General features: G+C 41.6%; 1 protein-coding gene across 2 annotated transcripts in view; it reads right to left on the reverse strand.

Annotated features, from left to right (window-relative positions):
• The window catches only part of ARB2A (ARB2 cotranscriptional regulator A), a 356477-nt gene that overhangs the window by 322185 nt on the left and 17230 nt on the right, over nt 1-17062 (reverse strand). For both annotated transcript variants that reach the window (XM_069962913.1, XM_069962914.1), the window contains one exon: nt 2563-2689. In XM_069962913.1, coding sequence (XP_069819014.1) covers nt 2563-2671 — 109 coding nt within the window. In that variant the 5' untranslated portion in view covers nt 2672-2689. The remainder of the gene's footprint in view (nt 1-2562; nt 2690-17062) is intronic.

Below are 17062 nucleotides of genomic sequence, written 5' to 3' on the forward strand. Positions count from 1 at the left end.
GAGAAGGAAAAGAAAAGGAAAAAAGGAGAAAATGGATGGATTTCATGCTCGACTTTCTCCTTTTTCTTTTCTTTTTTTTTTTTTTTTAGGTTTTCCTCGACAGAACGGGAAAAAAACTCAGACGTACACTTTTAAAAGGGGCTAGACAGTTTTTTGGCTCCTGGATGGGAAAAATCTGTATCCTCTGACCAACACTTTAGGCACAAGGAAAGTGGGAGACCTTATTCCTGCTATATCCAGTAAGAAAGTGGGGTCCTTCGGCATTTAATGGGTTCCAAACCCAGCTTTGTAATGTAAAATAAATACGGTTCTTCAGCAATAACGCACCTTGAGGTAAAGATAAAATACTCAAGATAGTTTCAGTTCAGAAAAGGCCAATGACTCATTAAAAGAGAAACAAGATTACACCATATTTGTACTGATTAGAATGAGAAAACTACATCAGAACACGAAAGAAATCTGCACTTGACCCACTGAACTGACTAAATCCTACTTAGACTTACAATGGCTGCAATAATAAGTATACCATGAGCAGATTAGTTTCCCCAGGTTCATCTGATTGACTTCTATCACAGCACTGCACATTTTCTCAGTCTTCTGTAATTAAATGCATAGCAGAAACTAAATGAGAAATCATTTCCATAGCACATTTGTGGAGATTTCCCATGTCTCCTCATGCCAGGTATAACCTTGTATTATGTAGCTATGTATGTTACCAAAACGAGGGTGGTTATGGGGGAGGGAGATATACGGCGCTAAGGATTAAGGCGCATAATGAAAATATTTTGACAGCCAAAAGAAAATGTAATTACCTTACAAAACTACAAACACATGCTCTCCTATATAGACGTCCAGATAGAAATCTATAAGCAATCCCACAGGTGCCCAACCCAATCCTCAATGCAATGTTTAATAAGGAGGTAACAACTGGAAATGACTGCAGTGCCATCAAACATTGAAAAGATGCCATAGGGAGCGGTCCTTGGCACAAGCCAACATCAATGGTTTATTTTCCATGGACTGTTTTGACACTAAAATTTGAACCAAGAGAATCAGAGTGGTTTTCAATTGACTTTAGCTGTAACTGCATGCCTCATGGACATACACAACAATAGACAGGACATGTCACATTGAAACATGGAAACATTACTGAGCATACTCTGTAACCTTCAAAGAGGTCATTCTAAGGTAAGGGCTGTAAAGACTGAGCTGTGAGCAGAAGTTACCTTGCACTAGAATACTTTTGGACTAAAGATGAGCGAACCTCGAGCATGCTCGAGTCCATCCGAACCCGAGCATTCGGCATTTGATTAGCAGTGGCTGCTGAAGTTGGATAAAGCCCTAAGGCTATGTGGGAAAACATGGATATATTCATTGGCTGTATCAATGTTTTCCAGACAACCTTAGAGCTTTATCCAACTTCAGCAGCCACCGCTAATCAAATGCCAAGCACTCGGGTTCGGATGAACTCTAGCATGCTTGAGGTTCGCTCATCTCTATTTAGGACTCTTTACCGAAGCCTCGTCCTTATCACCATAGACAGGAAGTCTCATCCTATTTCAAAGGGAACCAATCAAGACAAAATCATGCCTACAGCTATAAATACAGTGTTAGGCCAGGTTCACACACAGTAAGACACCGGACGTTCTTTGACCTAGCCGTGTCAAAGAACAGCCGGTGTCAGTAAGGTTCATCCAGGCCGGTACTGCAGTACCGGCCAGATGAACTTAATTTCTGTTGAATTGGGATGGGGGCGCATTCGGGTGTGCCGGCATCCCAATTTAACATAGCACAAAATGGAAAGTGCAGCCAGAGCTGCACTTTCCATTGTGTGAACTGTCAGTGTTGTGGGGCCGCTATTTAATTAACAGCGGGCTCAAAAAACTGACACGTCAGTTTTTCCTACAGCCCCTTGGAATCCCGGCCAAAAAGTATACTACGTGTATACATTCCAGCCGTGATTCCATTGGCTTCAATGCAACATACATTTCTATTAATCAGGGCCAGTGATGCAATTTGCAACAATGGCAGTCATTAATAGAAAATATACGTTGTGTGAACATAGCCTTATGTAGCAGCCAGCACTGTTTCAGCGTTACTCATATTGTCAGGAAATGTACTTTGTAAATGTCCTGCTCCATACGTAATTCATACTTATTTAGGCATTGGGGTGGTCCCCTATTGCCAAGTAGTCACGGCCGATGTGAAACATTGTTGGTAATCACGCCCTCCTGGGTGTGCCGGTGCTAAGGGATGGCTCCTCTGTTACACTGCAGGCTCCTATGCTCCAACGCTCCCAGGGAGGCGCGATTTCCAAAACATGTTCCCCACCAGCCATAACTACTTAGCAGCTGAGGAACGACTACATAGGTATGATTTACACTGCGGGAAACATGAATCAAGGTTTTTAAGCAGCACTTATTAGTAACCTATTAGTACATTTTGCTTTGTTTTCTTGGGAGCCGCCTGATCCTACATTATACCAACACCTATATTTCATGTTAATTTAGAAAAAAAAAAAATGGCCTGTTGACAAATTATAAAAGAAAAAAAAATATATACCTTTTAATGCTGTTGTTTTTTCCTTTTCATCCGGACCGCCTCCTGGTTGGAGTTGTGCCATACTTAAATCAACGAAGAAGAAGAACAATAGTAAGGAGGAAATGGACATCAACCTTTTTGATCACTCCTGTAGATAAAACAAAACAGACTGTAATTCTTTTCACCATTTTATGTAAATTGCTTAAACAGATTCTTAATTGACATTCGTCCTTTGTTTCTACGTGTCCGACTTAATACTAAGGGCTCGGCATAGAAAAAAAAAATAATCCTCATAAAAATGTTAATTAGATCTGTAGACCAGTGGAGGCGGTGTACACGGTTACCGCAACCGATACAGATAAATCTTCCTTACATAAAAAGATTAACAAATTCATGGTTTAGCTTGAAGGGGTTGTCTCATTCGGACAAACTCTTTAGCAAATGACATGTTGACAATAAGTGGACTACTGCAGGTCCTGCAGCTGAAGCCTGTAACCAAAGCTGTGGGCCCCAATGCTGAAAATAAAAAGGTACTGCCAGCAAATCCCATTGAAATGTCTATGGAGGCTGCAAGACACCATTGTTCCGACATCGAGATGAGCAGCGCAAGGGAACTCTGGTAGCCTTCAACCCTCCATTCTAACAATGTGTATATTAAAAGAGAAACTAACAGCAGGTTAGATGCATCTGGACGGGCTGTCTGGGGCCAATCACTGCACTGAGAGTGGTAGCCTCAGTCCAATGTAACAAACCACCTAATTATAAACTGCAAAACTTACAAAAACGGCGCAAAGGATATAGGTAATGAGACTACTTTCGTACTCAGCACCCTGTGCTCTAGAGACATAACAGCGCCCCCCTCTGCCACTTATTGGGTTGGTGGCAATGTTTCTGTACTGGGGAGTATGAGAAGAGTATAGATTTTTGCCATTAGCTTGGGCCTACACAGTTAACAAAAAAAAAAATACCCCCTGGAATACCTTGTTTAACAGGAGAGTAATTATATTTTTTCCTCTATTTTTTATTATTGTTTTTGTGTTTTATTAAATTTTCTGTTTCTTGTTTGTATGTCAAATGTTTGAAAAGGAGAAGAGGTTCCACCTACAAGGAAAATACTTACATGCTATATCCTAGAACAGTGCTTCTCATTTCCAGTCCTCATGGCCAACCAACCAGTCATGTTTGGAGGATATCCCATACAATGAACACCTGTGATAATACCTGTTGCACCAAGTATAATTATATCACCCATGAAATACAAAGGAAATCCTCAAAACATGACCTGCTGGTGGGCCATGAGGACTGGAATTGAGAAACTGAATGGCAGCATGACTCCCTTTATCTGTGTGACTTTCTCAGATACATTTGAGCAAGTCACATCAACTAAATGGAGACGTAACCATAACACACTTCAATATGAAACAAATGATACTTGTCCCATAGCTGATGACTGTTTGCAAAGCTATAAAATCATAGACAGCCCACCGTAACTGTACAAGTTGCGCTGAGCTGCAGTATGCATGCCTCCTCCCTATCCTGTACGACTGATATACAGAGCTTGGCTGCCAGTGTGTGCACATTAATCATGTAAGGCAAGAAGTGGAGGAGGGGCTCAAAGTATGACATAGTAGAAAGCAGGCCAGTAATCCTGAGAAATATATTTAATATAATATATTCTTTATTATTATTTAAAAGGAGAAGTTCCACAAAAATAAACAAATAAACAAGGCAGGCATGGGGGTGTGGTAACTTCCAGAAACCGGTCCACTCTTGTCTCCTGCTGCCGGCTGTCATTTTTGGCTGGAATCCGGGTACACCACGCAGCCAGCTCTTCTAGCTCCAGCGCCACAGCCCGGCTAAGGAACAGCCCATTACTGGCTGAGCAGGCAAAAAAAAAAAAAAAAAAAAAAAAAAAAAAAAAGTATGCCGCTGTGTATCTTGGAACTTAAAGCGTAACTGTCATTTCAGGGTCATTTTTCTGAAAACATTAAATATCAACAGTACAAGCGATTTTAAGAAACTCTGTAATAGGTTTTATGTACTAAAAGAGTTTCCTTCTGTACTAAAAAAGCAATCTCCCAGCCTCCCCCCTCACATCAAATGAAGCAGGATTTCTGTGTCCATTATGTGGCTATGGAGAGGGGAGGGGCTGTGAGGAGTGACTGAGCACGGAGCAGTCCTGCACAGCACAACACCCTGCAATCTTCTCTCAGTAAGTTCATAGATAAGCACTGGCCTTTCTGACACCCGAATTTAGTGTTTTAGGTGCCCAGAGAGTCTACAGACAGCTGACCTTCATGTCCAGGGCCGGTTCCAGGTTTTCGGGGGCCCTTGGGCAAATTAGCCTCAGCGGGCCCCTTTGTGGAGCAAATCATGTGGCCACAGCATTGAAAACTTCCGGCATCTCATCAGCTCTTTACCGCTCTACAAGCACAGAGGTGCTGGACGGGGACAGCGGCCTCTTGTGGTTGGAGGTAGAATGCTTCCGCCTCTGGACATTTTGGACAAGATTGTTTGGCAGGGCAAAAAGCCAAAGATTTTTTTTGTCCTGTAAATCATAGCACCGCATTTAACTGTATGTGTTCCTCAGGAGCTCATACAGTTAAAGGCTGACACCAGCAAAGAATCCACTACAGCCGATGCATATTTCTTTTGCAGACAGCATTTCCGAGTGCAGTGTTCAGTGGGCCACCTGCCTGTGTGGACCTGGGAGTGGCCGCCCCCCTAATTTTGGTACTGCCATAGACAGAAGGTTTGTCAGGCTCCCATACTGCTGGTGCCCAGCCTCCCTGCTCTGCAGTCTCACTCACCCCAGAGGCTGAAGGCAGACTTCTGGGAGTGGGACTGACTTTCTGAGAGAAGCAGTGACTACACTTCTGTCCCGTTTCCTGTGCAGTGTCACACGCATGGGTTACCAACACATAAACCTCACAATATGTCTACAATAGAGATGAGCGAACCGAGTTCGGGTTCGAGTCCATCCGAACCCGAACGTTCGGTATTTGATTAGCTGGGGCTGCTGAACTTGGATAAAACTCTAAGGTTGTCTGGAAAACATGGATACAGCCAATGACTATATCCATGTTTTCCACATAGCCTTAGGGCTTTATCCAAGTTCAGCAGCCACCGCTAATCAAATGCCGAAAGTTCGGGTTCGAATCGACTCGAGCATGCTCCAGGTTCGCTCATCTCTAGTCTACAACATTCACTATATAATATCTTCAACATACACTATATGTACATCCTACAATACATACAGCACACATTACATGAAGTATACGTACACCCCACATTACACAATTACACACACTATACATATAATAAACACCCCACAATACATACAGTATACATTCAGTATACACCCCTCAATACATATACTATGCACCCCACAATATATTATACATATGGTATACACCCCACAATACATACACTATACATACAGTATACACCCCTCAATACATATACTATGCACCCCACAATATATTATACATATGGTATACACCCCACAATACATACACTATACATACAGTATACACCCCTCAATACATATACTATGCACCCCACAATATATTATACATATGGTATACACCCCACAATACATACATACAGTATACACCCCACAATACATACAGTATACACCCCTCATTACATATGCTATGCACCCCACAATATATTATACATATGGTATACACCCCACAATACATACACTATACATACAGTATACACCCCACAATGCATACACTATATACTCCACAATACATTATACATATGATATACACCCCCACCATACATACACCCCACAATACATAGACAATCCATACAGCATACATTGCATGCACTCTATACAGAAGAGCATACAGTACACTATATCCTCTACATGCACTATACAGTATATACAGCATACACTACACATTATTATACACACCGCTAATTGTTTCAGCCCTGGTGTTCCCCAGGGCTTGAATGGTGGAGGACCTTGATCATGTAACTGGGATGTCACAAAAAGTCCTGCACCCTCCGTGTACAGTGTAGTAATGACCTGGGTGTTTCTACCAAAATTGGGCTAAAACTTCAGTGTATAAAAACATTACTTGTGTTTTTTTTCCCTTTTATGAGGTGTCCCGGGTACCATGGACACACTGACCCACAGCTGGTGGATGTGAAGCATGCCAGCTCCCCTGCCCCTTCCTCTCCCATAGGTATTGTGATCCAGCCGTCCAGTGCTGGCTTCTGTGTGAGCCTTCAGCATGCAGTTGCAGGATCACATACAGGCTGTGGCCTCTGCTTCATGGCAGGCGGTGCAGGGAAACGGTGTATAGAGTGTGACTAACTACACGGGTACCCTTTAGTCCCTGCAGCCCAGTGAAATCTCCTTTGGGTCGTTCTATATATTAGCCAGCAGACGAGCAATGCCCCTGCTGGGCCCCTAGAGGCGCTGGGGGCCCCGTCACTTGCCCTAGTCAGCCGGGTGCTGACGCCGGCCCTGTTCATGTCACCTGTTCCTGCTCCCTCATCTCCCTCAGCCCCTCCCCCCTTCATAGGCTTACAATGGAGAGAGCAGAACCCGTCTTCACTGGCTTCTCTGTAATGAAGACGTGTTTGCCTGATAATGCACAGATAAGAAGTCAGGGGGGGGGGGCAGGCTGGGAGATTGCTTCTTGAGTACAGAAAGAGGCTTTTTTGGCTGATGAAACCTATTACAGAGTTTCTTAAAATCGCTTATACTACTGATTTCTGCAATAAAAAAAAAAAAAAACGTGACAGTTACGCTTTAAGCATTCGTGTAATCCTAAAGCTCAGACATCCAATTCATGCATATTCCCAAGCAATAATATAGCCAAATAGGAAGAGGCCGGATAGGAAAATCAAAAGGATCTGTATGGTTAACTTTCAAGCACCATTTGTGAGATACATTAAAATCTGAAGTGCTCAACTGCACTCATGAGAAAATTCATATTTCATGCTTGAAATAGAGCATTATACATCGATTTAATACTGCTTAGTTCGGCAAGAAGAGACGGCAGATTTACCCATACTAAGAAATAAATATAATTCTGGTATTCTCTTATTATTGGTGGGGTGGTATAAATACTTATTCTGCCACAGGTCCCTTTTACAAGGGACTATAAATTATAACAAACATAACATTCTTCAAGAGGATACATTGAACTAGTGGACAAGTGATGTTGTTATACATTGCACTACAGTAATCACTAACATAAAGTAACAGAAACGGGGTGTGTAAGTACAGCCCAGGGCTGGTTTCACAGGACTTGGCTCAGATTTTTGCATCAGTAATTTTATGCCAAAACCAGGAGGGGGTCCTAAACACGGATATGGTTCCAATACTTTTTTTTCCCTCCGTAGGTTCCACTTCTGATTTTGGCTTACAAATACTAATGCAAAGTAATGAGCCAAATACAGCTGAGTACAACCAGTCTAGGACATATTTAGGATCATAGCCAATACTGCAAGAGAGTTCTCCAGGAAAGGTGTTAGAAAAAATGACCTGGCTTTATATAGGGCTGCTTGAAATGTAAATGCAATTTAAGGGTGCGTTCACACCTACCGCATCCGCAGCTTATTTTTCCGCGGAAATCCGCAGGTCTGGTAGTGCAGATTTCAACCTGCGAGAAATCCGCGTATGTGTGCGTTTTGCGGTTTTTCTGCAGCAAGTTTATCACAACTGAAATGTCCGTTTAGAATGAGAGACATTTTAAACGGACATTTCAGTTGCGATAAACTTGCTGCGGAAAAACCGCAAAACGCACACATACGCGGATTTCTCGCAGGTTGAAATCTGCACTACCAGACCTGCGGATTTCCGCGGAAAAATAAGCTGCGGATGCGGTAGGTGTGAACGCACCCTAAAAGAATTATTCCAGGATTTTAAAAAAATATAATTTTTTTTTTTATTGTTTACACATTTTACTGGTATTGCTGTGAATAAAAAAAGTTACTCTTACCTACCCCCCGCCCCCCACAACTCCTGTTGCAGCTTATACTGGGCCCCTGCTGCTCTTTCCTCCCTGCTTCTGACTAGATCGGTCAGATCAAGATCTACCTGTTCAGCGAATCGCTGGCAGAGACAAGGCACTGCTGCAACCAGTGATTGTTCGAAAAGACAGGTCCTGCTCCAATACCGTGTCTCAAAGACAGAGAAAAAGTATGACTAGCACTAGCAAAATGTAACAAAAATTAGTCCTGGAATACCCGTTTAACAAGGTTAAAAGGGACTTCTGTTTTAAGAAAAGTTTCCAGCAAGACGGTCCCCATCACAGGGTGATTACTGTGTTTCCCAAAAAATAAGACAGTGTCATATTAATTTTTCCTCCCGAAGATGCGCTCTCTTATTTTCAGGGGATGTCTTATTTTTTCCATGAAGAATTCACAAAAAATTAACAAAAAAAATTTGAACATTTATTATATACTGTACAGTAGTTGTCATCACAAACCCACATAACCCTGGTAGGTTATATGATTATTTTCAGGGGGATGCCTCATTTTAAAGTGCCACTGTCATTATAACTTTCAAAATCTAAAATCAACAGTAAATGTGATATAAAGCAGGTTTGCAATTTACATTATTTTCTTTTAGTTATCATGGAGAACACGACACTTCCTGTTTTCTGACTCTCTTTTTTCTCAAAGAGTCAGAAAACAGGAAGTCCTGTGTTTCCCAGGCCATCTGAGCACTCACAGAGAGGGCAGTCATGTGCTTGATGGACACATTGAGCCGTGACTTTCTGAACTTGACGGAATTTCTGTGTTTAGTCTGTTTTTCTTTTCTACAACTAAAAAAAAAAATCAGAAAGTCAGAAAATCTGCCTTCAGGAGACTGGACCTGAATTTCTGGTAAGTTCAGCTTTGTTTTACAGCATTATAAAAAAAAAAATAATGAATGTATATTGCAAACTTGTTTTATTTCACATCTATTGTTGATTTAGATTTTGAAAGTTATAATGACAGTGACACTTTAAAGCGTAACTGTCATTTCAGGGTAATTTTTCTGAAAACATTAAATATCAACAGTACAAGCGATTTTAAGAAACTCTGTAATAGGTTTTATGTACTAAAAGAGTTTCCTTCTGGACTGAAAAAGCAATCTCCCAGCCTCCCCCCTCACATCAGATGAAGCAGGATTTCTGTCTCCATTAGGTGGCTATGGAGAGGGGAGGGGCTGTTAAGAGTGACTGAGCACGGAGGATTTCTGCAAAGCACAACACCCTGCAATCTTCCCTCAGTAAGTTCATAGATAAGCACTGACCTTTCTGACACCTGAATCCTGCTGTTTAGGTGCCCAGAGAGTCTACAAACAGCTGACCTTCATGTCACCTCTTCCTGCTCCCTCAGCCCCTCCCCCCTTCATAGGCTTACAATGGAGAGAGCAGAACCCGTCTTCACTGGCTTCTCTGTAATGAAGACGTGTTTGCCTGATAATGCACAGATAAGAAGTCAGGGGAGGAGGCTGGGAGATTGCTTCTTGAGTACAGAAGGAGGCTTTTTTGGCTGATAAAACCTATTACAGAGTTTCTTAAAATCGCTTATACTACTGATTTCTGCAATAAAAAAAAACATGACAGTTACTCTTTAAGCTATCCTTTAAATCTTCCACTATGCCTTATTTTCAGAGGATGTTTTATCTTGGGGGAAAGAGAGTATAGGGAAAGCCACTGCTAGGACTCCCAACTATTGGTCATAAAATGTAGGGGAACCCGGCCGCAAGTGTTTAATTTACCTGCAGCAATGTAAGAGAACTATGACATTTTAATGAGAACTCTGTAAGGCTTAAATGCACAAACATTCTGTGATAGGTTTATGTGATTTATAGATCATGTATAGAATAGAGAAGTAATACTACATGTCTGTTTTTCTCCCTAGAGTATCATTTCATATATTCTGTCACCTGTTTTCTTTTGCCTTGGGTTAGCACTCTTCCCCCCCCCCCCCCAGGTGGTTTTAAAATATTATAATATATATTATATAGTCTAGCTCGTTACAGAAGCTACAAAACTGACCTTCCTTTGAGCAGATTGTGTTTCTGGAGCATGACATTTGTGGGGTCAATTAAACGCTCAAAATGGCCAGAAAAAGAGAACTTTCATCTGAAACTCGACAGTCTATTCTTGTTCTTAGAAATGAAGGCTATTCCATGCGAGAAATTGCAAAGAAATTGAAGATTTCCTACAACGGTGTGTACTACTCCCTTCAGAGGACAGCAAAAACAGGCTCTAACCAGAGTAGAAAAAGAAGTGGGAGGCCGCGTTGCACAACTAAGCAAGAAGATAAGCACATTAGAGTCTCTAGTTTGAGAAACAGATACCTCACAGGTCCCCAACTGGCATCTTCATTAAATAGTACCCGCAAAACACCAGTGTCAACATCTACAGTGAAGAGGCGGCTGCGGGATTTTGGGCTTCAGGGCAGAGTGGCAAAGAAAAAGCCATATCTGAGACTGGCCAATAAAAGAAAAAGATTAAGATGGGCAAAAGAACACAGACATTGGACAGAGGAAGACTGGAAAAAAAAGTGTTGTGGACGGATGAATCCAAGTTTGAGGTGTTTGGATCACAAAGAACGTTTGTGAGACGCAGAACAAATGAAAAGATGCTGGAAGAATGCCTGACGCCATCTGTTAAGCATGGGGGGAGGTAATGTGATGGTCTGGGGTTGCTTTGGTGCTGGTAAGGTGGGAGATTTGTACAGGGTAAAAGGGATTCTGAATAAGGAAGGCTATCACTCAATTTTGCAACGCCATGCCATACCCAGTGGACAGCGCTTGATTGGAGCCAATTTCATCCTACAACAGGACAATGACCCTAAACACACCTCCAAATTGTGCAAGAACTATTTACAGCAGAAGCAGGCAGCTGGTATTCTATCATAGGTAATGGAGTGACCAGCGCAGTCACCAGATCTGAACCCCATTGAGCTTTTGTGGGAGCAGCTTGACCGTATGGTACGCCAGAAGTGCCCATCCAACCAATCCAACTTGTGGGAGCTGCTTTTAGGTGCAATTTCTCCAGCTTACCTCAACAGATTAACAGCTAGAATGCCAAAGGTGTGCAATGCTGGAATTGCAGCAAAAGGAGGATTCTTTGACGAAAGCAAAGTTTGATGTAAAAACAATGTTATTTCAAATACAAATCATTATTTCTAACCTTGTCAATATCTTGACTCTATTTTCTACTCATTTCACAAAGTATGGTGGTAAATAAGTGTGACTTTTCATGGAAAAAACAAAATTGTTTGGGTGACCCCAAACTTTTGAACTGTAGTATATTATTAAAACCACCTGGGTGGGGGAGGAGTGCCATTGTTGTGGCAGCATGGTGTCTGGGTTGGTGTGGCCCAGAGCCCCGGGGGGCTCTTTCTAGCAGCATTGGGGCTGCAGGGCAACTGGGTCACTCCTCCCTCTGGCACTGTTGTTTTTGTAATGGCGGTCGCCACTAGGGGCTGCTCCATTTTTTAGTTAGTGACCGAAACGAATCAGGAACCTTAAAGCAGCATGTGGGTTTATGTACTTTGATCAAAATGTAACTAACTCCTGATGTTCGTAGTATATAGTGCTGAGAAGCAAAAGGATGGGTGTGCTACCAGGACTGGTTTTTCTCCCTAGAATATTTTGTAATACTACATCCAACCTGAGGACAAGGGGGGGGGGGCTGTTTATAGAAGAAAGCAGCTATGTTTGCCTTTTTTACTTCACAAGTAAAACATCATAAAACTGCCTGAAGGAGGCCAATCTAGATCATACTGCAAACGTCTCTGAAAAAAAGGTTGGGGGAGACCAACACACATTTAGATCTACCAAGCTAGGTCGAGGAGTATTTTTTTTTTCTATCCCATTTTTCTGCCACTTTATAGAACCAGAATGAATTTATTATTGGCCAGTAAGTCATCCAGGAGGGATGTGCAGGCTTCATTTCTCGCTCCATACAGCCACTCCAGCATCTAACAGCTGGAAAGCCTGGCCGGTATTGAGGCCATACATGAAAACAGCAGCTTCTTCAGGCTTCATTCATGCCACTCTATAGAATGTAGAATAAAGTGAAAAACCAGGCTACGGATCACTAATAGCTAGCTCAGTGTGTCAGAGCAGCAGAAAATCTGTCAAGTCCCGCTAGACCCCAAAAATACATATGATGATGATCAGTAATCTTTACACTGACTGAGCAGGTCTGTCACCATATAGAATCCAGTCTGTCACTGAGGCAGCGTGCCTGGCTGTCAGGAACTATGTCAGTGTGTCAGTGTGTTTCCAGCCACATCTCATCCAGCCTACTGTCTGTCTCCATTGTATCTTATTTTTTCTGCTTGTCAATGATGCCTCCCTGAAGGGGGCAGCGATGCAGAGTGATAGGGTGAGGAGGACAAAAGGAGAGAAGATGCTGCGGGTAAGGGTGAATCCTCAGGGATAAGTGATTTACTGTATAAGAAAGGATCCCGACTGCTGGGGAAGAATTATTTCAGCTGGATGAAATGACCTGCAACGTGTCAGCTGTTTACATAGAGCAGATCAAGTGTAACGTCTGAGACATGTGGCAGACTGTCCAAGATGCGCAAACAAGTAACATACCCCCCCCCCCCCCCTCTCCCGCACCAGTCACCTCCAGGAGGAATTATTTAGTAGCTATGGATCCCATAAGTTCAATGTGATTAGAGAAACAAAGTACATAGGAACAACTACTCCTAACATTTGACTAGCCTGATAACTAGAGATACAGAACATTGGAATGACTACTCCTACCACTGACTATGCTAATAACTAGACTTACAAATGGCACATAGGTAAAAGGTTTTCTATCTTGTTATTTTATTTATTTATTTTTTACTATTTCTATATATTTCAGCCAGTGTTATGGGTCATTTTGACAATAAGGGGAGAAGGGGGATGTTGGGGGAAGTGGGTTAAAGCTCAGCAGCTTTTATGGCTTTTCCAGCCAATGTAACTGGTGGTCCTGCAATGTGGCAAGCACAAGTAACATGGCGGGTTCCATCATAGTAGCAACTGTAATGGGGGATAGAAAAACCTTGGCATCAAATTTTATATGGCAGTATTTAGTATCTGGAATCTGTCCGCTGTGTATCATGTTCAGAGCAGCAGAAATGTGCAGATTGCTGATGGGAAGATCCCAAATGATCCCTTCCTTATAGCAGATTTGTAAAAATTATTAAATGTTTTTCTTTTAAGCTGAAAAGTTGTAGAGGATGGGCTGAGCTGCAGCATGCATGCCTCTTCTCTACTCTTCCCTTCCTTGTTTGGCTTCCAGCACTGAGCCTTGTACATCAATCATGCAGAAAAGGGATGGGGGAGAGGAGGCATGCATGCTGCAGCTCAGCCCATCCTCTACAACTTTTGAGCTTAGAAGAAAACATGATTTTATAATGTTGCAAGCAGCTCTCGGCTAAGAGACAGGTATCATTTATCATCTCCTTATCAGCTGCAGCTCTGGGCAAGGTATAGAGCTAATAGATTCCCTTCAAATTGGGGAGGGACAGTGGCAAATGTTACATATAGTATAATGGACATAGAAAGTATAGAGCACAAACTTGAGTGCATGTTGGCTGGTATACTATAAGATGTGTACATGAGAATTAGTTTAAAGTAGAGGAGCTCAATATGTTAGCATGACAAATAGCTAACACCTACTTAAAAAAAAAAAAAAAAAAAAAAAAAAGTTCATTACATGTATATAATAACCCATTTCCTATTGTAACAATGAAATCAATATTGGCCATATACCCCGATGTATCCTGATGATCTCAGATGTTAGAGGGAACTTTTTGCAGCCCGTCTTTTGTTTTACGCCGGCTTAACCAGTCCCTCTATTAGGACCTTTGTGAGGCAGCAGACAATGTATGCAGCACAAGTAGCAGGTGCTAGCAGCCCAGAAATCCCCTTCCTGTCTGGAGTACTATATCATTAGGCAAGTTGATCATTCACACAATCAGGACAATCAGCTAAACTCTGCAAGAAATCCGACATAGAATTCAAAGCTTAGGGATTACATGTTTCCAAATTACTGTCACAGCGGGGCTGCTTTATAAAAATAGGTGCCCGCTCAAAACATACCTCCCACTACGAACCTAAAAACCCAATTACAAAAATAAAGCACAGCATGCGTGAAAATATTCCACTTTCCGAAGATTTAGACGGCTTTGCAGGGGGCCTTATATTTTGTAAACTGCACAGTACTTAAGTATGGATCTTTCTACCTTTTGTGCATCTAGAAATAAACATAATACAGAGGCACGCTGGCGTGTCCGCTGCATCATCCATAGATAGAGCGGGTGCATAAAAAGCCAGAAGCACCAAATCAAGGGTTTCATTATCTAAAGAATCCCTTCCAATGGGTGCAGGCTAGAATTACACAGTCAGGGAGCAGGGCAGTGCAGCACTGCTTAACATTTTCACATATGGGTAAAGAAAAAAAAAAAAAAAAAACACACAGTAAAATTAACATTTTTTTAAATTACTAATCTGTCACTTTTTTTTTTTTTTTTTTTTACAGGAAATTAAAGCCATGAGCTAATAGGAAAATAAAAATATGCCACCTTACTTTAAAAAAAAAAAAAAAAAAAAAGTGGTTGTCCATCACACAAGTACAAGTGCAATTGCCCCATAGCATTGTGCTTTTCTTATGTTCCCATCACCCCCTGCCCCCCTGGATTTTTCACCTTTTCTCTAAATTCTCTTTTAAAGGGGTTATCCAGTGCTAAACAAACATGCTCATTTTTGTCCAGATAATGCACCACTCTTGTCTCCAGTTTTGGCGCAGGTTTTGCATCTCACTTTTATTGAATTTTGTTGAGCTTAAAGGGGTTATCCAGGTAATAAAAACAATATTATAAACAATCCCCCTTAGTAATACCACCCCTATATCTTATATACATGTATAACATATCTTGCACCCATTCCCTGTTTTTTTTCTAATTTTTAACAGCTTTAGACATGTAAAATCCCCTACTCTAGGTCCACTCTGACCACGCACAGCTCCCCCTTCCCCCCCTCCCTTTGTGGTCACAGAACATGTGATCTCCTCTCTGGGGGCCCGGTTAGCTGTCTATTGACTTGGTAACCCAACCCCTAGGAGACATCATCTGCATCATCTCCATGCACCTGTGCTGCTTCCATAAACTTACATGTGTCCCTGAGCCTAGGTTTCTGTAATATGAAAAGTTACAGTTCTCTCTCTGCTTGCTGTCAGTTAATGCATATGTACCGGTCCTTGTGTCACAGCTTTGCATATTGTAAGTGCATGTTCTTAGAGTCTGGATGGAACTAGAATATTTTCATTCACAATTAGCAAGCAGAGATATAAGCCTACACTACACCCCCCACCCCAGGTAAACAGATGTCTGTTATGTAGCACATAGCCACACCATGCGAGGTGATGCGATGCAAAATCAGTAAAAAAAAAAAAAAAAAGGCCTGTCTTTACTGTTCAATAGTAATGACAGCAGTGGGCAGGAAAGAACGCTAAGGGGGTGTGTACCAATCAGGGGGATGCATGATAGGAAATGTAGTTTACTATCTTGGTTATAGATCTGCTTTTAGAAAAACTTATAACTCAGAAATAGCAGCAGCTAGGAAGACAGGAGACGGCTCAAAATTCTCAGGGGGTCTTGGCTAGTAAGACCACCTAGCATTTCATTTTTTCCCTCTTTGACTGCATTTACATGTTCTGTGTTCCACACGGAATGTGTGAATGCAGCCTTAGGTGGATAACCCCTTTGACTGTAAACCACACCTGAACTAGAGACAAGAGTGGTGCTATCTCTGGAAGACAGTAGCCATGCTTTAATGACATTGTAGAGGGGCTACAAAATTAAATTTCCATATTTGCAAATGACTCTAAACTGGGTAAAGTAACCAAAACGGAGAAAGATAATATGTTACAGAAGGATTTGGGGAAGCTGGAGGCTTGGGCACAGAAATGGCAAATGAAGTTTAATGTGGATAAATTAATAAATAAAGATTACGCTTTTGGGCCGTAGAAATAAGAAGTACAATTATGCACCAAATAATAAACCTTTGGGTAAAAAAGCTTTAGAAAACTATATGTGGTTTTGGTGGACAGTAAACTCAACTTTAGTGATCAGTGCCAAGCAGCGGCTGCCAAGGCTAATAAAACCATTATGCATCGAAGAAGGCATAGATGCTGAAGATGAGAACTAGTTTTGCCTCTTTATAAATTACAGGTCAGATGACACATGGAATACTGTGTACAGTTTAAGGCACCTGTATATAAGCAGGGCATGGCTGACTTTACGAACTATTGTCTTTTTTCAACCTTATTAACTATGTAACTATATAACAGCCAAAGTCAATGGGAAACTGGCTGGTAGTGCACACACTGTATAAAACATCAGTAATTGATTATGATCGTCCAAATAATTAACATGCTCATTATTTACAACCTGCTTTTGCAAACTATGCCTGTTTTCTTCATTCTTTTACACATTGTTTTATCTTCACTGAAAATTATGGATTTAGGACGCCAATGGACGCCATTAA

Source organism: Dendropsophus ebraccatus, chromosome 3, assembly GCF_027789765.1.
Source record: "Dendropsophus ebraccatus isolate aDenEbr1 chromosome 3, aDenEbr1.pat, whole genome shotgun sequence".
NCBI classification, from domain to species: domain Eukaryota; kingdom Metazoa; phylum Chordata; class Amphibia; order Anura; family Hylidae; genus Dendropsophus; species Dendropsophus ebraccatus.